General features: G+C 43.2%; 1 protein-coding gene across 2 annotated transcripts; it reads right to left on the minus strand.

Moving 5' to 3' along the window:
• Window positions 1–668: 668 nt before the first annotated feature.
• Window positions 669–22,317, minus strand: GPR19 (G protein-coupled receptor 19). 2 transcript variants are annotated; one of them, XM_036909543.2, is made up of 2 exons: window positions 22,013–22,317; window positions 669–1,951 (listed from the first exon to the last, which is right to left on the minus strand). In XM_036909543.2, exon 2 carries the CDS (start codon window positions 1,948–1,950, stop codon window positions 721–723), a length of 1,230 nt encoding a protein of 409 aa, XP_036765438.2. In that variant the 5' UTR covers window position 1,951; window positions 22,013–22,317; the 3' UTR covers window positions 669–720. The 2 variants fall into 2 exon arrangements, with proteins under 2 accessions (XP_036765438.2, XP_036765429.2); XM_036909534.2 differs by having other exon boundaries at window positions 669–1,990.
• Window positions 22,318–25,214: the final 2,897 nt, after the last annotated feature.

The following is a 25,214-nucleotide window of genomic DNA, read 5'->3' on the forward strand; positions in this document are numbered from 1 at the left end:
AAAAATCATGCTGACTTCGAATTTGCAAGGCATGATCAGCTGCTTAGGTTAATAAAAATGAGAGAAATAGAGGGCAAAAGAGGCATGTGGGTGGGGGAATTAAGCAACTCGACAGCTTTTCTTCCCCTTAAGAATTCTGATTAAAATTCCATCATAGAAGACTGCTCAGCATTTCTGGTATATTCCAATAGATGGAGTGCTTTCCATAGATCTGGACAGCGATTACTTGGAAGAAGGGAATGTAAAAACATCTACAATATTCACACATCCTAAATATTGCCTAGTTGAGAAATACAAGCCTCTGAAAAGTGTGACATAGGTTTCATCTGGAACAGAAGCCCAGAGTTATAAAATTTCAGTAAGGAGGGAAAAAAGAAACAGAATAAAACTAGGTTAAATCATTAATCAAAGACTGCTATATATAGTTTATGCTTTTTGGATCTAATAGTAAGTAAAAAGTAGGAGAGCATTCTCTTTTTTAATGCATGTAACTAATACAGTAAAAGGACTTGACTACAGTTCAAGGTGAATGTGTCCCCAAAACAAAAAGCAGCTAAAGTAAAAACAGCAAAAAGTAGAAACAGTAAGTGGATGCGTTTGACCAAAATAACACATTTCCCTCATCAAGTTGATTGAAAAAATATATAAATAGCTTCTGTTTTGATAGTTAAAGCTTTTTAATCTCGGGTGCATAACAGCAATTAAAAGAATTCTGAGAAATTAGACAAAAGTATTTGGTGCATTTGAATTAATGGGCCAAGCAAGCTTTTTTTCCTTGGCTTCTCTGTCAAACGAATCATAGATTGAGTCGTTGGTGATAGTTTTGGCCGTGGGAGGGATTTCTGAAATGCCAACATAGTTTTTTTTGGCCATTCTGGAACTAGTGGTGATAGCATAGGCATTGCTTCGGTAACATTTCATTGAGGACATGCAAAACGTCTCCTTCATTCCTCGCCTGAAATTAGCATTATAAATTGAATACAGAGTAGGTTTAGAGGCTGAAGAGCTAAAGGCTATCCATGTGATGGCTGTGAAAACAAGGGAACTTTTCTTATCGTCTCTTTCATGGGGGTGCCACAGCTGAGCTACATGGAAAGGCAGCCAGGAGAGCAGAAACACTAGATTTAAAATGAGGAACATTTTGATAGTTTTCACTTTTGTCCTTGGGACAATGTTCATCGTCCTCCTCACTGTTCGGCCGTCAGTACCTATTCTCCAAATGTACTTTATGACCTTCTGGTAAAACAAGATTATGAGGACGGATGGGATCACGAAGCTCACCAAGAAATGGAGGACTGTATAGGCAGTCCCTTCCCAAGAGGGAGGGAGGAAATGGTTACAACGATTATCCCAGGTGGAGCCATAGAAAAAGAACACGGGGGTCACAAAGGCCGCCTCCAAGCCCCATGCGGCTGCAATCATCTTCTTAGCCTTTTCCCGGGACACCTTGAAGCTCAGAGGATAGACAATGGTGTAGAACCGGTCCATGCAGATGGAGAGCAGGACATAGATCTGGACGCCTGGGGTGAGATACTGGAAATACCGCACGACCTTGCACATGGCATTGCCAAGTGTCCACCTCCCGGTGGAGAACTGAAGCAGGACAAAAGGTATGCTGGCCACGCTGATGAGAAGATCAGCACACGCCATGGAGACCACAAAGTAGTTGGTGGTGGACTGAGTCCTCCTACTCCTGTGGATGACCAGACAAACCAGGGAATTGCCCAGGAGAGAAAACAACCACAGGGTCCCAAAGAAAATGCTGGCGGTGGCCACTTCCCCAGCCCTCGGTCCGTGCCGCAGGTCTGTGCTGTTGCTCCTCCAGCCGCGCTCCTCGGACAGACCCATCAGGTCATGGCTGGGCAGGAGGGTCGCTGTCCCAGCGCAGCTGTGGTTTTGAAGGGGCACCAGAAGTGTAGGGGTCACCAAGGGCGGCTTGCTGTTATCCATTCTGTGAGCAAAAACCATATTCAGTGTTTGTCTCTTAGTTCTGGGTGAGAAAAGAAGAGCGAGGCCTCCTGTTACAATAGCGTTACAGTCTGATCCCTAAGGCTGTCTTATTTGCTCCTTAGCTTGGTTGTCATCTGTTAATGAGTAGGACTTGAGCCTCGGCAGGGAAACTGGGCTCTATCCAGCAAAAGCTCTGGTCCCATTTTCCTTTCATTTTAGGAGCCGCTTTAGTTGATTGCAGCTTAGGCTCTCTCTGGCCTCCCCCTCTCTTGACCTTCAAAGTGTGGTAGGACTCATACCAAGCCCCACTCCTAAACATATCCATGTTCCCTTCCCTCCCGGGAGATCGCAGAGCGTTAGGGAGCTCACATCTGGCTCACGGTCAGGGCGCTACTCTGTGGGAGCTGTTGGAATTCTGGGCAAGTATGTGCGAAGTTCCTGACTGTCCTAACACCAGTGCACTGAGGCTGCAGGGGGGGATCCCTTGGGCAGAAGGAAACCCACAGATGTCAGCCATGGAAACAGCTATCGGGAATCTGTGAATACAAATGGGCTGGCTCCTGGGAAGGACCCTGTCCTTACGGCAGAATTTCCACATCAGAAGCCTCATGGCATCATATGGAACAACCATAACACTGTACATGAGCCAGAATTAGCAGCTAATTCAGTCACATCTGAAAATAGCTTGCTTTTTCCAAAAGATGATGTGATTTATGTAACAAGAGCTTGCTACCTATCAATGACACATTTTGACTTTATTCTGTTGTTATTGTTTCATACAGTAACACATTGCCTAAGGAACATACAGGATGTCCTCTCAAGAATGTAACGAGGTTACTAGAAACCTTCTGGTGTTTGTTCATGTACTTCAAAACAACCAACTATAACTGTTTCTCAGCAACTTTTTAATAGCTTGTGATCCTCAGATATAAAAGAATATTGTGAAATTTAGCCTTTTTCAAAACTTTTTTGGTACTATTCAGTGAGGGGAAAAAAGTTACACTTCTTAAAAGGTAAAAAGATTGCATAATTGTGGGCCATTCAATTAAAATTGAGGGGACTTGGACTGCAGTCAGATTATAATAGTTTAATTTGGTCTAAATCTATTAAGCGGGAGAAAGCATAGCAATTGAATCCATAATAACCAGAGCAATTCCATCTGGTCTGTGGCACAAGGGGAGGGCATTCCAGTAACATATTCCAGCAGGGCCTCGAGTCCCTCTTGGTGGGCTCCTGGCAACACCTCACAAAGAAACATTTCTGACGTTTTGGAGGTGGCATTAAAGAACAGTTCTTACTGGAAGAACTGTTCTTATTGACCCATTTTTCCTTGAAGGATTTTTGCACTCATCTGTGCTAGGGAGAAGAGTGTTAACACGTATCGTTCTCATTAAGGAACCACATTCAACAGGTCTGCAGCTCAGGACAATGTACTAAATGTTGTTTTGTTAGAACTTGTTACCTTTAAGCTTCTTCGTCCATGAGGCAGCCCTACTCAATTTCTCAAAGAGAAATGTAAGACATTTTGACTCCTGAAAGACTGTTAAGCATGGCTGAAGGGCAATCATACTTCCCATATAAAAAAAAACAGAAATCACAGTCTGAAAACAGAACGTAAGTACTAAATTAGCACTGCCTTAGAAACTCTGTTTTGCATGACTGTGGGTAAAATTGTAATAGTTCCAGAATATCTCGCCTGGCTTTAGTGCATCTGCATATCAACAGGTGTTTCTCAGGGGTGGAGATAGTAGCTCCTCTCCATATCGATGGGTAATTACCTGGTTGACGGAGGGCTTATCTGAACCTGAGAGGTTAGAGGGAGGTCTTGCTCTCGCTTCTGCCAAAGCAGGAAAAAGATGGCCCTGGACAGCAGTTTGTAAGCAATAAACGGGTTTTAAACATTCCCTCTGACTGATTTCGGTTTTAGAGGTATTTTGCCCCAAGACTTCCTCTCCCTGGAGTTACAATGACCCTAGTACTTATAAAATTGCAGTTATCTTTTCACCTTCATATGAGTAAAAACCTACAAAAAGCCAAAACAACAATTTTTAAAAATATTTAAAGTTTAAAAATAAAACAGACAATTTTCCCAGGCAGAAAGAGCTGTTCTAAACTACTTGGAGATGCCTGTGGCCTAAATAAAATAGGAGTCTGTGGCACAGGCAGTTTTTCCATAGTCAGTACACATGCTTTATTAAGAAAAAAACATTTTTTTAAGTACATACAAGAAAATGCAGAAATCTTAGTGCACGGTTGGATGTATATTGACATATGTATACACTAATGTAACCATCACCTAGATCGACATACCAAACATTCTAACATTTTCTCCCTCCACCTATTTCACCAATTTAATTCAAACATAGTTGACACATAATATTATATTAATTTCAGGTGTACAACACAGTGATCCATGCATGTATATGAAATGCTCTCTACGACTACGTGTAGTTACCGTCTGTCGCTGTACAAAGTTAATACACAGACTTTAAACCTGTGAACTTCTTTGTTTCTCTCCTCCTCTCATAGAAAAACCCTGCAGATGAAATTCAGTCTCCCCACAGCCAAAGGGCTGCCAGGACTTCCTCCATCACTTCCTCCAGCTACTCTACATCAGTGGGTGTGGACACCAATTTCTGCAGCCCCACCCCTTGGAAGCACAGAATCTCAAAGCTCAGAAATGGGACAAAGGAGACAATGATATTGCGGAGTTCCTGAACCTCGGTCTCTCCTGAAGCTGGCATGCCTTTTCTGACTACCTAAAACTGCTGCAGCCCAGATTATTCATTCAATAAGCAAAGCAACATGCTAGGTACAAGGGCAGCAAAGGTAAGTAAGGCCCATAAAGAGGATCAAGGTATAAATAAGCTATCTGCTATACTATAACTAAATTCTAGGATAATTATGATTAACTGCTAAAAACAGACAGGGAGTAAGGGGCGAGAAAAATAGGGACCTGATTTTGCTTGGGATGGGGGGAGGAAAGTCTTCACGAGGGAGCTGAGGTTTGAGCTGCGGACGGGGAGAATGAACAGGCGGACTTCTTCAGGAAGACAAGGGAGTAAAAACAAATTCCCAAGGGGACAGAGCTGATGTGGGATGAATCTGGGGGGCCATCTTTCTGGGTTGATCTTTTCTGGGCCTTTGCCCTTCAGAGGCATAGTTTCCTACATACCCTGACTCCCAGAGTACACAGTTTCTAGCTGCTCTACAATCAAACAGACCTACATTTTTCACATGGTTACAATGAGAGGCTACATTTTCCGCATCCAGGGGAAGAGTATTAACATCCAGCGTGAGGTAGTGGCCTTGTTCCTACACCACTCTGTTAGTCCTTTACTGAAGAATTTTCCAAGTTTGTTCTGCTTTAGAGCAATGATTCCCTGGCTGAGCAACACATTGAATTCTCTCAGGGAGCTTTATAGGATACTGATGCCTGGGTCCTACCCCCAGGAATTCAATTTAATTGGTCTGGAGTGCAGGCTGGGCATTGGGATGTGTCGAAGTTCCCCAGGTGATCCTAATGTGCAGCCAAGATTAAAAATCGCTGCTTCACAACCCCAGTCAGAGACTCAGGGTCACCACCCCCGTGGCTGGCCGGAGCCCTCATCCACAGGCAGGCTACACAGTCGGGCCTGTCTCTGGGTGACCACCTCCCCTTCCTGAAGGACCCCTGAGAAGCATGTGGGCACACACAGCTTAGTCTGGGGACATGTGCCACTGAAACCCAGACCACCACTGGGCTGAGCAGCAGACAGCATGGCTGTGGTGTGCCTGGACTTGTGTTCCCAGGATTCCATAAACAGTGACTGGGAACATGTTCACGTGACACCCACAGTGACCAACATGACGAGGGAGATGCCAGGACCCTGGTGGACAGCAGTGGAAATCCCTGAGGCAGAAGAAAATGTACAATCAAGAGACAGGGCCTCAGCTGGAACGTGGCCCAGCACCTCTGCCCTGACTGGCCCTCACACACAGAAAGGGACCTGGCCTGGCCCTGTGCTGTCACCCAGGTTGGCTGCAGGGCCAGGTAGGGAGAGCAGTGCTCTAGGACCTGGCTGGCCTCCCCTTCCCCACCTAACTGACCTGCCCTATTATTAGGGCACCTGTTGCCCTTAGCGACGGAACTCTGCAGGGTTCTGAGCGGTCCCCTCTGCCCACAGACACTGGCACTCAGAGGCAGAGCTGTGGAGCCCCCGCAGCCATGGAGGGCCCGCTGCCTGCCGCCGGACTCATGTGTGAGCTGATCCTGGAGCGCCTGTGGGGGGCCCTCCAGGTGATCGCTGAGAGCTGGGGATACCTATCAGGACTTCTTGGAGTCCCCTGGGGCATCCTCGCAGGTTGTGTGCAGATGCTCTGTGGAGTCCCCTGGGGGAACCTGGCAGGTTTTGTGAAGATGCTTTTCATGGTAAGGAGGGGATGGAATTCACAAAGTACCGAGGCTCAGGACAGAAGCTGTCTGCCCACCAAGAAGTACCTGGAAACCGTGCTGACACTGTGGAATGAACGACTCCAGCCGATGACACCGGCAGGCCACCTGTGGGGGAGGCCAGTCCTCCCACCCTACAAAGCCTGAGCTTGGCAGTGGTGACCACACACCTGAGGCTGTCCCTTCAGGACACTCTGAGCCTTCTGGCAAAGGCATGGGGCAGCCAGCCTCCTACACTTCCCGAGGCCACTGATGAGAAACCTACTCTCTGGGCATCACAGAAGGATGGAGAACAATTTGGGAAGAAAATGCACTGCTTTTCCAGAAAGGGCAGAAGTCCTTGCCCAGGACATCACAGGATGCAGACAGAAGCTGAAGGAAAAGGAGGAGGGGAAGGAAGGACTGTTGGGGTCGAACGCACGTGCAGAGCAGGACCTGAAAGAGGGAGTCAGCCGCCTGCTGTCAGTGGCTGAGACCCTGCTCCACGCCATCTTGCACTTGCACCCCCGAGACATCTCCTGGGTGGTGGGAGCCTGGCAGTCAAGCAAAAGCGGGAAGCGGGAAACTGCAAACAGCTGATCCCCAGGTCAGAAGTGGCACTGAGGGCTGACGTGCACGCTGCTGACTCCCCTGTGTCCCCTCAGAGTCCTGAGAGAGCCAGATCATTGAGGGAAAGAAAGCAAGTGAATGAAAAGCTGAGAAAACAAACAGCCTCCCTTCAGGCAGAGGAATCATCTCTGAGGTGTGAAATCCTACAGCTGGTAAGTCAACTACTTCAGCTGAAGCTCCAGAGTCCGCTTGAACTACACCAAGAACGTGCCAGGCAACTTGAGAGCCAAATCACTAAGGAGGAAAAGAGGTGTGCAGAAATTGAGAAGAAACTGATCAACTGGTGCAGAAACCGGTACTCCAAGTTTCAGATTCTCCAGCTACGCAAGAAGATAGTTGAAGACATGGGCAAAGAACTGGAGAGAACCAGGTCCTTCTACCAAAGGGAGTTGCTCTTGCATGAGAAAAGGGCTCAGAAAAGCTGGGAGGCAGCCGTGCAGACTGAGAGAGACCTCCTGAAGCTAAGAGAAGGCGACCGCATCAGACAAATGCTGCCCAACACCCAGGCCCACCTGCAGCCTTTCCCAAGTGGCCCTTCTCCTGTTGCTCCACCTGCAGCCCACGGAGGCCACAAGCTGTCCTAGGATCCCCTGAATCCTCAGGCCCCCCCAGGAAGGAGGAAGGTGTCACTGTGAGGGCCCAGGGGGCAGGAGTGACCTGCAGGTGTGATCAGCTCACGGCAGCCGGGTCCTGACCACCCACAGCCATGGCAGAGCTCTGCAGGTGTTTCTATCTTTAAGCTAATTTTGATTTCTCTCTTTTAGGTTTAGCTACTGTTATTTAACTGATACGACAATTCCCTTATCCAAGTAAACATAGCATTATGATCTTAAGAGTATTTTTCAAATAAAGTTTCATTTAATATTATTAAAAAAAAAAAAAAAAGAATTGCTGCTTCAGAATTATGTCCATTCCATGTCTCTGTCTTCTCCCACTAAACTTTGGGCTCCTGGGAGGAGGGTGTTCTTCTTTATCTATGCTTTCTCTGAAAGTTTTTTGCACTCGATTAGTAACAGCTTATTAAGTTATATATTACTGAATTGTTCCACTAGAATTGAACACAGAGATAGGAAATCACTGTATTCTCAGGAAGCTGAAACAGTGGTAACCATGGAGATGGGGGAAAACACGACTCCTGATAAGAACAGGGCAGGTGAAGTTGAAGTCACCAGGTCAACTGCTACATGAAACAGAACTCTCATTTAAGGGACAGTGAAGGTACCTCAGGTGTCCTCACATGGACTCCTTCACCCCCCCTCCCAGAAAAAATAGTCTGACATAGCTAAATTCTAGGGCTCCAAAGTAAAAATTTAGAAAGGTCTCCTCTGCTCTATTAATTTGGAAAAAAATACATCTTTAAGGAAGTGTGTCTGAAATACAAGGGTTGTTTAATTATGTCTGGGTCATCCATATGCTGTAATTTTAGCAGTGACAGGAAAGATTTCTTCACCTCTTTCCAGCTCAATGTCTCTCTCCCTACCAGTTCTCAGACTTACATATGACACACTATTGGGCTGAGTACTAAAGTCCCTTATTAAAATACATTTCTACTGATACATTATTTAAGAAAGGAACATTCACCTACTGGACTCTAAGAGATATGTTTTAACATAGAGGTGGAGAAAATGGGAGTGGGTTGACATGGTACAGAGCTAGGGACTGGGTGGACCTCTGTAATGGTGGGGGCCGGGGGAATATGCCTATCACTTTATATTATAATTATTTTGAATGTTTGTCTCCCTGTTAGGTTATGAGTTCCTGAAGGAGACTGTGTCTGTATTTCTGCGTCCCTGGGGAATGTGTATGTTTGTTGAATAAATACATGGATAGATCTGTTAATAACAATTATCCCATACTTGACAATAAGACAAAGAGAGTATAGCATATCTTTTTAATATCGCATGAGGACATTGTTAAATGGGCTTCCCCAAGAATTATTTAATTCTCTGGGAGTATCTAAATGTGCTTGATTTTGCTATTTAATACATGACTAGAGTCTAGACATCATGAAGTTACATGTTAACATGCATATTTCCCTGTGGCAGAAAAAAATAACCCCAGTGGTTATGGACTTATTTATTGCCCTATAGTACATTAACCTGTTTGTGTTTACCTAGCACCTTATGCTTATATTCTTTAAAAAGAACAAACAACAAAAGCCCTATAAATACCTATTTATTCAAATGCTCTTGGGACCAGCCTTAGTATCTCACTGGTTCCTTCAGTAATAAGTTAATACATCTTTGACATATGTTCTTCCTGTATTTGCAGGGGTTATGATTTTACCTGTTTGAAAATCACACTTTGAAGGCTGGATGAATATATGAATGATTAGAAACTAATGAAATGACCACAAAGAGGAGCAGAGGGGCCCAGATGACACGCTGTTTGCCTCACCGCTCTGCGGGGGGCTATTCCTGGCTACCCACATCAATCGCTGGTTAGGTTTCTTCTAGTCTCAAAAAGCCCTAACAACTAATTACTTTTCCTTCTTGCAATTATAAAGGTTCATAGACAGTCTCACAATATAGGAAGACTATTTTTATTTCTGACAGTTGCTCAAAAATTTCATGTCAAACTAGAATTCTTACCATGTTGAATTTTAAGTGATCTGGTTGAAAAATAAATTGAAACATTTTCTGTAGAATGGGGAGTATCTTCTGGACATAGGCAGATACAGAAGGCTGTTTGCGAGTGAGCAGCCAGATCCATTATAATGACAGTAGCTACAATCTTTATACCAGCAAGGGTTGATACTCACCGTGCACTTACTGTGGGTTGAGGTATTTCATATGGTTCGCCCTTCAGGTAGGTAATATCATTAGCCCTGGTTTACACATGAAAAGAGCTAAAGTTCTCCCCCAGGTTCATACAGTTGGAAAGCGGTCACCCCACCACCACCTCACGCCAAAGCCTATGCTCTTAGCCACCAATGCGGCTTCATGCCCAGCAAGCCACAGAGGGCAAGGTCTGCATTCAGAGAGACAAACTGGCTGTTTGTGGATAGGTCTTTCTTGACTCCTCAACCAAACATAGGAATATAAAATTATCCCCCTTCCCATGTTTTCTTCCGCCTGCTACTTCTATAGCTTTTCTTCTTCCTTCCTAATTACAACCCTTAAATAGAATTCGTGCCTCATATCAAATTTACCGAGTATCATAATTCTTCCAAGTGGTAAAGATACCTCAAGACAAATGCTGGGCATAGAAGCCACAGGGCATAAATATGCAAAGAAGTAAAAAGCTAACCTTTTCAAACAATAAGGCTTCTCTCTCACTTACCAACTTTACATTTCCCTGTATGGCCCCGGAAGATGACTGGTTAGCCAGAGATGGGTAAGATTCCTCAAGGGAGGAACAACCTAAGACAGGCACAGTCGCAGGGGGGCCATCAGGTGAGAAATTGGGGATCAACGGAGGTGAGGCTTAGAACCTCACCCCCCCGTTCTGAGAGAAATCTTCTGCATATGTGGATGTTTTATTGCCCTTGTCTAGCTTGGATTAACACATAGTCTACAGGCACACACCTGATCATCTACATTTGCTCTCTTACAACACTAAACTATGTTTTCTACCTTTATCTTGTATCGACCTACCACTTCAGCATTTTATTAAAAATAATAATAATGAGAGAAATGTGGTATCCACATATAAATCAAGTATAAAAATCAAACGAATATTCATATTTGAACTGACTGTTTAGAGTTCATAATGCATGAGCAAAACTGAAAGTTTCTGTGATGACTGCCCTTGTACTGTTCACCATGTAACTTATTCATTATGTAAGAATTTGTTCTCCATGTAAGAACTTGTTCGTTATGCTTCGGAAGATTGGAGACTGATGAAAATTAGGCTTGGGGTGGATTAATGATCGTGCATTGAGCATTGACTCCCCTATACAGAATTTTATTGTTGTTAACAACCATTTGATCAATAAATATGAGAGATGCCCTCTCAAAAAAAAAAAGTACACACTTCCAATTGTAAAATAAATAAGTAACCGGGATGTAATGTATAGCATATGGAATATAGTCAAAATATTGTAACAACTTTGTATGGTGATAGCTGGTAGCTAGAATTATCATGTATATAAATGTTGAATCACTGTGTTGTACACCTGAAACTAATGTAATACTGTGTGTCAACTACCCTTCAATAAAAAATAATTATCTACAAAAAAATAAAAAATAAATAAAATAATAAATAAATAAAATTATCCCCCCACAGCCTCTTGCCTACCCACAGATACATCTGTTCAATATGCTAGTTCAGAAATATGTGGCATAGGGAACATTTGGGGGAAAAAAAATCACTCCCACCATATACTGCATGCAAGCTTAGCAGCAAAAGTGCAGTAGATGTGTTGGTCTGGAAATACAGCCTTTCTCCAGAATAAAGAATACGAGAGGAAATTCACTGTGACAGATCGTTAGCTGTTGCCCTTCAATGCAGAGTGAGAGCAGAACTTGAGACTCCAGATCTCATGAGGAAAAAGTTTGATCAGCGGTATCATCCCACGTAGGAAATTGTCTCTTTTAAATTTTAATCGTTCTAATTCAGAAAAAACCAAGGAAGCAGATATTTTTCTGTTAAACCTTTCCTGGTTATGTAGGCTTGATATGCCTATATATGAAAATAAGAAATGCCCAGAACAGTGGTGGGCTGGGACTGGCTTTTATGAGCTCCCCAGAGGCAGTTGTGCACACTTCTTCCCAACTCCAGGTTCAGTGGTGTCTTGCTGGTATCATGAATCAACCATGGTAGGAATGTTCACACCATGGAAATTGAAAAACACAACAAATTGTATTTTTTTTTCTCCTGCAGAGCCTGTTGTTAACCATTTACCAGCTCACCACTTCCAGCGGGGTAGGGTTTATGGGGCAACCTGTCCTGAAGTCCTGAACTTACACAACCCTAAACTTACAAATGGCAAAGGAGGCCACAGAGCCTCTCCAGAAGCTTCCTGAGTGGCTATCTTGCTTTCCAGCCCTGAGCTATGCCTCTAGGGTGCACACTGAGCTAAGTTCTTTGTAGAACTAACTTCATAAGGCCCAGGAAGCCATCAGCATGACTGGGCTGGGAATGGGGACAGAAAAACTAGCCAGGGTAAGCCACGTTCTCCTAATGTACCACCCAGAGAGGGTTGCCGCCTGAAATGCAGGACACCTGGTTGTGTGAATTTCAGATACATAACAAATAAGTTTTTAGTATAAGTATGTCCCATGTGATATCCCATGCAATACTTAACTTTATCCTGTATTTGTATTAGCTAAATCTGACAAACATATCTATAACATAATCTTCTGCTGAAAAACATCTACTTTTCATCTTCCAATACAGGAATATGGCAAAGTGGTTATATATGCAGGCTTTAAAGTCAGCTGAAGCGTGAATCCCGCCTCTGTCACTAACTAGTCATGTGACACCCAGGACAATTATCTAACCCTCTTGAGCTCCAGTTTTCTTATGTGTCAAATGAGGAGAATTAGTTCCTATCTCATTTGATTATTATGAAGATAAACTGAGATAATATATGCACAGGAATTAAGTGAGCTAATACAAGTCAATCTGCCTGGTATGAGGAAATACTAAGTGTTATCCTTATATAGTTCTAAAAAACAGATGACTCAGTGTCTGGCATATAACACAAGCTTAAAAAATTAGCAATTTTGCTACTGTCATCCCATAAAAGTCTTATAAGCTATATGACAAGCACATTTTAGTGACCACATCACACATACTATAATGACAGACAATACATCAGTTACAAAGTTTAGCTTTGTTAAGGGTAAACGGCTCTTGTGAAGGGGCCTGAGTACCTAATCATTGTCCATAACATTGTTTTTAAGGGGAAAACCACTGACGTCCAAATAAATAAACAAACACAACTTTTCTCCAAGTTGGGGATGATTTTCTAGTGACATACTAGCCAGATAAAGCTTTTTTTAATACCTTAAGCCCAAATATGTAATATTAACAGGATTGAATATGTCTTTCTCAAAAGCATATAGAATTCATTCTGCTTAAATTATTTCCATTAGGTAATTCTGAGTAATTGCAAAGGAACCTCACACTTCCAATGAAAACAGAGTTTATTCTTCATCATCTGAGACCCCTCATATCCTTGTAAGTGTGGAATTTCCCCTAATACCCTTTTCCCTTTCCTCCTACTACATAATATATAAAAATTTTCCTCCATAATATTTCCAGCTCTGTGCCTTTCAGTCTGTTTCCCAACTGGGATCAAGCAGTTGCTTGAGATGAGGCTGGGCACCTTCTTTATGTTTGCCTATTGGTTATGTTTTCAAGGGGGGCATGACTTTTTGAACAGAAAGGGATTTTCAGCCTCTTCTAACTTCACAAAATAACCCATAATAGACAATCATGTTTCTGGTGAGAAATTCTAGGTATTTAAGGAACTATTACTTCTCTGTCACCTTTACCTTTCTTTGTCCTTCACATGAGTTCTAAAATACCAGAAATAAACAGTATCCTTGGTGTGACGTCCAGAAACTAGGAAGACTTCTATGCCCCCGACTTCTCTCACCATTAGAACATCATTCTTAAAAAGCCAAGGTCCCTATTAAAATGTAAGTGTCCTCTTACTACGCTGATGGACAGTGACTGCAATGGGGTGTGTCGGGGAGACTTGATAATATGGGTGAATCTAGTAACCACAATGTTACTCATGTGAAACCTTCATAAGAGTGTATATCAATGATACTTATAAAAAAAAATAAAATGTAAATGCTTCTTAAAGAGTAAATACTTGTACATATTACCAGTTCAGTAGTGGTCTCTGAGATTCCTTCTGTCTCAGAGACCTATGATCTTAGTGAAAAAGACAACAGAAGAGATGCCAAAAACAAAAGTCATGAGGACAGCCAGCATCTGAGAGAGTGAAGGCGGGGAGCCCTTAAGGGCTGGGGTAGGTGAAGGGCTGACCGGGAAGCAGATAAACCTCACCTACTTGACAGTCCTGGGCAGGGAAGGCTAGCACGGGAGTAAAAATCCTTCTCAAAGGCACATAACCGAGGAGCCTGAGTGTTACCACACGTGAAGGTTTATGTTGACCACGAGCTGCAGTCGTCCCCAAATTATTCGCAAACTATGTTGCAGGAAACAAAGGTAGGTCATATTGGCACCTCTTTGGGGATGTATAACGGACACATTCCAGCTGCCACTTAGCCAAGTTCTGTACAGAAGGGATGCAGCTCCAGGTTTAATAATACCGGACTTCCCTGTCTCTCTACTGTTCACCCAGAATCTGTAAGGTCAGATAAAACAAGAAGGAAAATGAGAAATAAATACCAAGAAACTTTACCCTAAGAAATGACTATTTTGATATGGTGGACACTCAAAATAGCCTTCAATCATACATTCATCCATATTTTTTATCGCTTAGCATGAGCCAGGATTGTGTTAATTGCTAGAGACACAGAAGTTAACTAGACAGACAAGGTCCCTGCTTTTTTTTTTTTTTTTTGGTATTTTTTTTTTATTAAGGTATCATTCATATACAATCTTTAAAAAGGCTTCACATGAGCAACATTGTGGTTGCAACATTCAACCATATTATCAAGTCCCACCCAACACACTCCATTGCAGTCACTGTCCGTCAGGGTAGTAAGATGCTACAGAGTCACTACTTGTCTTCTCTGTGCTATACTGCCTTCCCTGGGAAGGTCCCTGCTTTTATGGTGCTTCCCTCTGGTAGAGGAAACAAGTAATAAACGGCCAAACAAATACATAAATAATAAAGAAATTATTAGTGCTTTGGAGAAAAATTAAGCAGAATGAAGAACCAAGAATCAGTGGGAAGTGGAATGGCAGATGGTTACCCAGTAGCCGTTCCCAACTCCTCCCTGCCTTCCTCTCTCAAAAGGCTGGAAAGGCAAGATAAGTGCTTCCCACCATCCCCTGCAGCTGGGTGGTCACCAGCATCATCTGCTTCTGGCCACTAGATGAGAGAAAGGCTTCTGGCAGGGCATTGGAAGCTCTTGGGAAATGTTTCTTTCTTGGTAAGAGGAAAGGGGCATGTGGGACATGTTCTTTCAGGGGCCTGGCTGCCCCTTACTTCTTGCCTTTGTAAACTGTCACATGAAACTTTTAGCAGCACACAATTTCAGGGCACTGGGTGGTATCTTATGAGGTCAAAAGGAAATCCTGAGACTCACAAAGATACTACCCAGGGCCCCGAAATCATAGTGCTGCTAAAACACCCACCTCTCGACTACTTATTGAATAATCAGTAAGTTCCTTTATGGCTTAAGAGTCTTTGAGCTTTCTGTTACTTGCCTCTAAAAGCATCTTGCCTGATACAGGGTCTTACTTCAGATGGGGTGGTCAGAGAAGGATTCTTTGAAGTTCTTTGGCGCTAGAGCTGAAGCCCCAGTGATGGGAAGCCAGGCAAGTGAAAATTAGAATTGCATTCTAGGCGAAGGAACAGTGAATGCAAAGACCCTGAGGCAGGAGTGAGCTTGTTATGAGGCTAGAGCACATGAAAGTAGAAGAAACTGGTAACTGATATAATCAGAAAGGTAGACAGGGGTCAGATCACATATGGCATTGTAGGGCACAGATGTTTTTCTTATTGCAGTGAAAGCCATTGCAGGTTTTCAGCAAAGGAGTGATATGAGTATGACCTGATTTATGTTTTAAAAATATAACTTTAGTTTGCTGTGTAGGTGGCTAAGAGTAGAAGTGGGGAAACCAGTTTAGAAGCTATTACAATAACGTAGGTAAGTAATGATGGTGGCTTATACCAGGGTAGTAGCAGTGTAGGTGGAGAAAAGTAGATGGATACTGAAAATATTTTGAAGACAGAGCCAATAAGATTTGCTGATGCGTGATGGGGTTTAGGCAATGGGGACGGCTCCTAGGCTTAAGGGTCTGAGATGGGGTGGGGGCAAAGGCTGGGGAGCTGGAAATCAAAAATTCTACTTTGGATGAGTTAAAGTCCTCTTAGAGATTCAAGAAGAGATACCCAGTTGGCACTCGAATATGTAAGTTTGAAGAAATGTCTTTTCAATTCTTGTGCACATTGTCACGGATTCATTTATCATTCTGTAAGTATACTTTAAGATCAGACCGTGTGCCAGAATGTACCGAGCTAAGAACTGGATATATGGGGGCAGACAAAACTGTGTCCCTACCTTCATGGAGATCACAGTCTGATTAGTTGGGGAGGGGTGAAGTGAAGAATAATAAATAAGCACAAGTGAAGATGGTGAGTTGTAATGAGTTCTACGGCAGAAGACAGCAAGCTGTTATGAGAGCATGGTACGGGGACCCCCTCTTGGGCTAGGTGGTCGGGGAAACAGCGGGAGCGGTAGAGGCACAGAGAGAGAAGAGCAGGGTCATCGACAGTAGATTGTCCAGGGCTCCCGCTGCACAGGTGACATGACAAGAAAATCTGGTCACCAAGCACCTTGGCTCCCCAGCCGCCTTCCAGATCCAGAACGTTTTAGGTTCCTTGAGGCCTGGCCTCAGGATGGCCTTGTGATAGGCTGTTGTCCTTAAGGCAGCTCAGCATTCTTTACAGTCAAAAGAACCTATATAGAGGGCAGGGTAGAGAGAATAGGGCTAAGTGGGGCCTGGAGGACAAAGCGCCTTTGGGAACTTCCTTTCACTCTTAGGCCATGGATGGGGTTCCCTATTCTCACATCCCACCCCACATCTGTCCTCACTGGGTCATTTGAGCTGGGAGCAAAGAATACCTTTGCTTCTGCTTAGAGGAGGCAGGAAGCAGGGGCAGGGGAGCAGGTCTGACTCAGCCACCTGCAGGTCCCTGCTCCAAGGAGCCAGGCTGCCCGCTGGTAACTGTACCTGGAAGGCGCTGCAGCACTGTCCGCAGGCAGGGTAATTCCTGAGCTGCTGGTGTGCCCTGTGCTCCTTGCTGGGACTCCTTTCCTATCCCCTTCGGAGAACGAACCATGCCTAAGTGCTGCCAAGTCTTAGAGGAGAGTTGTATCTCTGGGCCTGAGACAAACCTGTTTTCTTGGCTTTGGGTTTCTGGAAGCTGAGTTCTGAGGGGATTTCCACAGATGGAAGGAAGGAGAAACAAGGACCTCTGACCCAGGAATGTGGCCGTGTCTCCTGAAGCCATGCAGAAGGTGGCCTGGCTGGGCACAAGGGAGCTTTCTGGGATGATGAGACTGTTCTGAATTTGGATTATGCTGATGGTCGAACAGATCTGTATATGTAACAAAAATCACTGAACTGCACAGTTTAAATAAGTGAATTTTATGGTGTGTGAATAATTTTTTGTAAAAAAAGGTAGGTCTGGGACCCTTGCCTCCCTTCCTCACTGTGCTCAGGTAAGTGACAGGTGGTAATGGAGGAGGGCAGCTGCGAGGCTGGTCCAAGCACAGAGTTCCTGGCTGGGAAGGGAGTCCACTGCCCCAGCGGTGGTCCCAAAGCAGCAGTTCCACCAGCCTTTAAGGAGTTAGTGACAGGAAGACACATCAGCTCAGACCACAGTAATATCTGCTATCATCAGAAGGGATCTAAGGCTAGAGGAACCTCCTCATATATTTTGCTGTGCATAAGAATCCCAGGATCTAGAAAGAGGAAAAGAAAGACAGTTTCAATAATGTTTGTCACTGACTTTCCCATTGGCCTAGTAAGATGGAGCCTGGCCATTATTTAAAGGAAATAATGTGTATATTAGGCAGAATGGCCCCCTCAAGAATGTCCACCCGCTAATCCCTAGAACCTGTGAATATGTCACGTTATATAGAGCACAAGGGACTCTGCATGTGTAATTAAGGTCATGGAGCTTTACCTGGGAAGTAAAAACAGAGAGCTTTCTCTGGTTGGTAGCAGAGAAATGCAGCAGAAGTCAGAGAGAGAGCCCAGCCTTGAGAAGGAATTAACATGCCGTTGCTGGCTCTGAGATGCTGGGGCCCAAATGCGAGAACCAGGGAGGGGCGTCTAGGAGTAATGGGTGACCCCCAGCTGACAGTCATCAAGAAGTTGTGACCTTAGTCCTACAACTGCAAGGCACTGGATTTAGCCAAGCAGCAAAATGAACTTGGAAGGGAAATCACCCCCAGAGCCTTTGAAAGGGAACATAGTCCTGCCAACACCTTGATTTCAGCCTTGTGAGACTCAAATCAGAGAAATCAGCCTAACCTGCCTCGACTTTGGACCTGCAGAACTGTGACATAACAAATGACTGAAACCTTAAGCCACTAAATTTGTGATTTGTTACAGCAGCAATAGGAACTAATTCAATATAGCATTTCTTATATAATTGAGTGTAAAGACTAAATTCGAATCAGCTATTTTATTGCTTTCCCCTACCCCACCACCAGCATCCAGAATATTAAATCCCCTGAAAGCTTAGAGTATAGTGCTTTCTACTTCACCTCAAACGTTGGACTGGGGACTAAGAAACCTGGGTCCTGCTTTTGATTATATACACTGAACAGCAAGTCAAGAGACCCAAGGATGCAGAGGAAAGAATTTTACTTGTGACAGAAAGAGCAGATTTAGAAAGACTGAATTCCTATCCTGGCCCTGTTTGCCGTGTGTGACTTCAGGCAAATTAGGTGTCTCTGTGCTTCAGTTTTCTGATGAGAAATTGGTGCTAAAAATGCATACCTCAGAGTTTCTATCAGGATTAAACAAGGCAGACATCCAGTACCTAGGAAAGTCTGCTGAATGAGAGGCTCCAGATGACCGCTTTAAAGTTTAGCCCAGGGAAAATGACTCTACGAACAGGGAAATAAATCCATGGTGGAAACCCACTTTGCTTTTCAAACTGTTCTCTTGGAGAGGCTGCCTGCCGTATCATCCCACTTTTTGCCTTGGTTCATGAAGGAGGAATTGCACCCACACTGTGGTCCTTCTCTCCATTCCTTCCCCTCGCTACATAGGTATCCTAGAAAAGGATTTGCTGATTGGGCTGGCAGGGCCCGACTGATTTGACAGGGTTTGCAAGCAGTGGGCGAGTTACCGGGACTGAGAGGCAGTACCCAGGTGTCACTTCCTCAGGGCCTTGGCCCACGCTCACTGTCCCCCTTCTTATTCCCTTGTTCCCGTCTAGCCTCTAAGCTGAAAGCATACTTGGCAAGGCCTCTCCTCAAAGGGAAGCCTCCCCACTTTCTCCCTCTGTTCCATCTTCTCCTGTTCAGCTGGCTGAGTGGATCGTCCCCTTTTAGATTTGCGCAGGAGGAGTAGGCAGCGCAGGGAAGCTTCCAGATCCAAGCCTCCTGCTCCAGGAAGCCCGCATCCGTGTGGTGGGCGGTGCAGCACTAGGCCCAGTGAACGGAGCTTCCCGCACGCAGGGCTGTTTCTTTTGCTCACTCAGCAGGTGACACTGGAGGTGAGGAGGATGAGAGCAGGGAGTCCAGGGCCCTCACCTCATCACAAACCCCCTCTCCTCTCCAGAATGACTTGATTAGATGGAAACACAATATAACAGGACGTATTTATATATATTATCAGGAGGGGTGACTATTTCAAGGCTAGTTAGCCTGCTTGTTTGAAGTCAAATCCTAAGCAAACTTTCAAGATGCACTAAGCAATCTTTTGCACTTGCGTCCTAACTGCCACCACCTGGGAAAGGCGGTCTGGCTCCAGCCCATTCGGACACTGAAGACCCCAGGGATCTCTAGGGAGCAGTCCTACAGTCCTGGAGCTCTTGTTCTGGGGACTGGGACCCACACTGATTAGAAGGGCAGGGAATTAACCTTCTCAAGACAACCCCTCTCAACCCAAGATGAACTATTTCAACAGTGGGAGATGGTGCCAAGCAAAACATCAGAGGAAAATGAGGCTGTTAGGGGGGTCCTCATCTGGATGACAATAAAAGTGTTGACAGAACTTCATTCTAAATATAAATAAACTGTCAGGACTGGTAATCCCCAGGAAAGAATTTATGTATACTTCTTCAACTCAAGTTTGCTATCGATCCAGGGTCAGTTTGATTAGTGTACATAAAATTTCAGGCAGAATTCTGACTGTTGCCAAGTTCTCTCCTGCTTTACATTTACCACCTCATGATCTTCCCTTAAACACATGCAAAGCAAAATGGGCATGCGACCCCAGACTGGCTCCAGCAGAATGCTGTCAGAATCTTGACTCTTCCCAGTTTTCATTTGCAAATGTGTATTAAGAGCTTACCATAAACCAGACCTGGTGCTAAATACAAAGATATAAGGATATGGTCCCTTTTCTCAAAAGCTCACTTCAGATGACTACAATAGTGGACAAGTGTTACTTGTCCCAGAGAAATGTAGATTTCAGCAGGAATCAAAAGTTTAATCCAAAGGACTAAAGTTCAGTATTGTGGGAGACACAATTACTTTTCAAAGTATTCTTCAATAAAACACTGGAGGGAAATACCTCATTTAGTCCCTTTTCTTCCTTTTTGTATCTTTGACCTAGTAACTTCTCTTAATTTTCCCACAGCATGTGAGAATGAAAGCAGTTATCTTTTATTGTCAAGAGCCAGAAGGGGAACTCCACAGACCAACGGGAGAGAATCTTTATATCTCAGAAATCTCTAGAATTTTTTTTAAAACTGCCTCTTTTTCCCTTAAAAACCTAAAATAGCTTTCAAAGAGAGAGATATATTCCCTTGTTTTAAAGTATATTATTTTAAAGGTAGTCACTTTGATATCATTGTTTATGTTCATAATTTAAAAGTTTTAAATTTATTACTTTTCAAAACCAGGTAAGTGCTTTTTAAGATAATATGCTTAGGCTGGTCTTATTACTAGGTTCTGAGTATGGAAGACTGTTTCTAGATTTAATAAAAAAAAATCAACCGTGATGTAATTCTAGATTTCTTTTTTTCCTTTAGTCATCATTTGGTAACCATAGCAACACAATGTTTTACTACCAGATATCAACATAGCACAAGGGGAAGAAGAACAGGCAATTACTTACTGAGTTATTTGGGGGTACAGAATGCGACTATTGGGATAATTCATGATTAAATATAGACTTCACTGGGATTCATCTTAGTCAGGCAAGATGATTCAGTCTTCTAGAAGCATCAGCTAAACAAAACTCTGTAGCCAAATCAACTGTCGATATCATTTAAAATAACAGGAACAGGGAGGAAGTGAAGTTCAGTGGTTAAGATCATGGACTGTAAAGTCAAGTTTCTTGGGTCCAAATGCTATTTCTATTTGCTAGCTGTGTGAACTTGGGAAAGTTCCCTAACTTCTCTGTGTTTTAGTTTCTTTATTTCAAAAATGTGAGTATGAAAAATACCTCTGTCAGAGGGTTATTATAAGGGCTGAATGACTGATTATTTGTGCTTTGAATGACATCTTGCACAAAGCAAGAACTTTATAAACGTTTGTTAAAGATGACATAGAATTTAAATTGGCTAGCTTCCCTCTTTGTGCTGGGGTAGAAATGGACAAAGATACCCAGGTTTGAGTGAAAGGCAGATTATTTTAGCCAGTAACTTTAGAAAATTCCTTTGAGAACTTCCGGGGGGACCTTGTTGGTAGCTATTCTCTAGGATTTGGAATGCAGTGGCAATCTCCTGTCCTAAACCAGAGCTGGAAACAATCACAAGCACTCCTGTTAACAGGAACATGAGAAGGAAGACAAACTGCATAGCACAAAGCAACAGCCTGCCTGCCCATTGAGCCTCCCTAAGCCACTGCCAGCAATCTCTGGGAACATGGGCACAGAATAAGCAGGGTTTCACTGCAGTGACAAGGAAATCTAGATGGTTTCAGTAATATTATTCTTTCATCTTTCCAGGCCTCAAAGAAAAAAAAATATCCTTTTTACCTATCAGTGCTTTATTTTATTAACTATCACTATGCACAATCTCCATCTAATTTTTCTTCAACAGGCACTTACTCTGGTGAATTACTCATTTTATAGAACTACCTAGGTATTTTTTCTGGACCTGTAACAAATCAGAAGCCCCTAACCAGCATCTAAGCCAGGACAAAAATCTTCAAATTGCCTGGAAAAAAAAAAGAAGGTATTATGTCCTCTGAGCCAAATTTCAGGCTTGATACCCGAGCGATCCCTAGTACATACCTTCATCTGGACTTGATTTCAGAGACGGTCTCCTTGGGTCTTCTTGATCAGGAATAGCCCTTGCATAGGAGTTTGGAGAATGCCATAAACCACCAGGAAAGCGTGGAAGCGCACTCATAGCTGTCCTCTGCCTTCCCCTTGGCTCCCAGCCTGCTTCCTGGTAGGAAGACAAGATGACGCTGTACAGGGCTGACAGTTAAACTATCTTACCACCCCCAGCCCCACACTTTTGGTGCCCCTCCCTTCTTTCCAAGGCTCTGGAATGTGTCACATGGGAAATAGATCATGTGGCTCAGGGGGAGACTGTAGCCATCTTCTCTCCCTTCCCCCACTTTTTCTTCCAGGAGCAAAGCAACAGAAATCTCTGACCTGATTGGCTCTGACCAAAAATCTCCATATGAAAAGGGGAAGAGTCAGTCATCCAAACCAACAGCGCTCTCCACTTTCTTTTTTGTTTTATTTTTTATTGGAACATTTTATCCTGGGCATTCGGAGTTGCCTGGTAGGGAGGGAAATGATGCTTTCTCTCCAGAGCCTCTCTTTCTTTCTTATCATCAGTATCTTAACATGGCAAGGTGTTCCCTAACCTCCCTGTGGAGACCCTTGGGCACATCTGAGACGATCGAATGTTCAGCACCATGGACAGCTGAACATCTTACACGTCACCCCCCACCCCCACCCCCACTTAGTGCTCATCAAAAACAAATGTTTATTTCACTTTCAGGTAAATTAAAATATTTTAAAAATATTTTCCCCAAGTCTTCTGTCTAAATATAAATCAGACCATATATTAGGGCTCTGACTTTCCCTACTATCAGCTTACTGTTACCTTATAAATAATTTTTACATATCATTAAACCGAAAGACCATCCCATGCTCACCTCCCGGTCTTCAACGCATCACCAATCCCCATCTTTTAAATATGCTCCTTGTTCTTTGGGGGAAGGGAAATTCTCATAGCGTAGTTTACTTTATGCCCATATATCTATGTTCATGAGCAAAACCACAGAAACAAGTGGGATTTCTTGAGTGTGCATTTTTTTTAGATGTCTTTATCTCCACCCCTAGGCCTCAAGGCAGTGCTGAATTACAGAGGCTGGGAGGGAGCCGGGTAGGAGGTGTTCTGTGCAGGGTCTCTCCTGCTTTGCTGACGTCCCTGTTGCCATGGTGCTAGGTAACTGCTGCAGGGGATGATTTCTTTCAGAACCAGTCACCATGGGACCCTACAGTTAAAGAAAGGAAAAGGGAAAAGGGCTGAATTGATGAGGAGGACTTTCAATTAGCATTTTCAGAGCCAAATTTACCTAATGGCCCTTTCCTTAGTGAATTGTTGCCACCCTAAATCTTGAAAAGATTCTAGGAATTAGTATGGACACTGTGATGGTAACTTCCTCCATTCTCCACTGCTTTTTTTTTTTTTCCTTAAAAAAATCTATTTAGGTGCAACTGAATGAAAACACCAGCTTCATAAAATGACCGTGGAGCGCCATCACAGAGTAGAGGGAGGAGCAGGGGAAACATGCCTCTCTCCCTGGGCTTCTGACTTTTACAGTGCCGCTCACTGAAGTCCAACAGGCTCAATTGGGAGATACTTTAGAACCACAGGGGATTGCTGACCCTAGGAACAATTTGCAAATGCTTTACAATTTTATGGGAGAAAAGATAAATATTTTTGAATGCGAGTTCCTAAATTATCTTAAAAATAAATTTGATTAGTAACATTAATCCCTTGGGTAGCATTTAGACTACCCCAAATTAGGGAGTTAAGCTAGCTATACATTTGTCTCATTAGCCTGACATATAACTGATTGTTTCTAACTCAGAATCCTCATCATGGCAATTCTGAATATTTATTTTTTGGGGGAGAAATGCTGACTTTCAATGTGCAGGAATGCAAACTCGTAGCAAAGGGGAGCTGGACTGTAATTTCAAGAAGCTAAACTCCTACATGACTCAAACAATCACAGATAAGATGTATTTTACTTCTTTCATTTCAAGAGAAGAGTCAGGGTAATTCTAGTGTTTTTGTATAAAACTCAGAGAAACTCAACTTTCATAAATCTAACACTTGCCACTTTCAGGAAATTCATTTATCAGGAAAGTTGGATATGTTTTTGAAAAAAATTCTGACAGCCAGCAGGATGGTGATATATGTATCATCTCTTAGTCAATACCAACAACAACAGCTAATATTTAACATGTGCCAGGTATTTAGTACATGATGTCATTTAATCCTCCCATCAAACCAGGAGATGGGTACTATTATTAACATTTCTGTTTTATAGATGAGGAAATTGAGGCTTAGAGAGGATAAGTAATGTGCCCAAAACTCACAGCTAGTTAGTGTGGGAGCTAGGATCTGGAACTATTTAATCTGACCCCAGAGTAGGCACACTATACTATACTACTTTGCATCATGAATAATGAACTAGACTAAAACAACTTGTCAATTTAATGTGATTTGATCCACAACTATAGGTCTTTGACAGGAGAAATCAAAAAGATTGCTTTCAACTGAGACCAACAAAATGACCAAATTATTCATTCCTTTTAGGATGGTTGCATATGTACATCATACCTTCATGATAAAGTGATAAAAATAATTTTATAAGGAACCATAATCCAGAGTATTATTAAGGATGGCTATAAAACGTGCTATCTAATATACTTATTCTGTTAAAAAGCATTAAATATGTAATCACTAAACTTATTCCTGGCCATTTGGAAGAAAAAAGAGACAGTTGTTTTCCATCCAAACCCATCAAACCCAATAATACTTGAATAGTTGTGAAAATATTTTGAAAATAATTTATGTGATTTTTTTTTTCTCCTCTGCCTGGGGAATCAATTTGCCTCAGGGATAGGGAGTGTGACACCGTTTAGAAGTTACAAGATGAGTGTAAAGAAAGAAGGAATCAATATTAAAATAGGAGTGTGCAGCAGGACCAGAGCAGTGAAATCCAGCCTACTATTTTGAAAGCCATCCTCAAAATTCCTTTAATTCTGCCTTTACTTGTCCTCAAAAACATGGAAGACTTTGCTCAGTGTTTTGATAGGGTAGAGCAGGTCTTGAGACTGGTGCAGACAAAGACTTTCCCAAGGGTCCCATCTTGTTTATTATAGGACTTCTTAAAGCATGCAGACAGTTTTATGGGAACAAGTTTGGAGATCCTCACTTCCCCAAGCATGCTTTCTAAAGCTG

This window comes from Manis pentadactyla, chromosome 14 (genome assembly GCF_030020395.1).
Source record: "Manis pentadactyla isolate mManPen7 chromosome 14, mManPen7.hap1, whole genome shotgun sequence".
In the NCBI taxonomy this organism is placed as follows: Eukaryota; Metazoa; Chordata; class Mammalia; order Pholidota; family Manidae; genus Manis; species Manis pentadactyla.

Excerpts from the sequence above, each read along its gene's own strand:
- GPR19 (XM_036909534.2), bottom strand. The coding sequence starts at position 1,968 with ATGGTTTTTGCTCACAGAATGGATAACAGCAAGCCGCCCTTGGTGACC.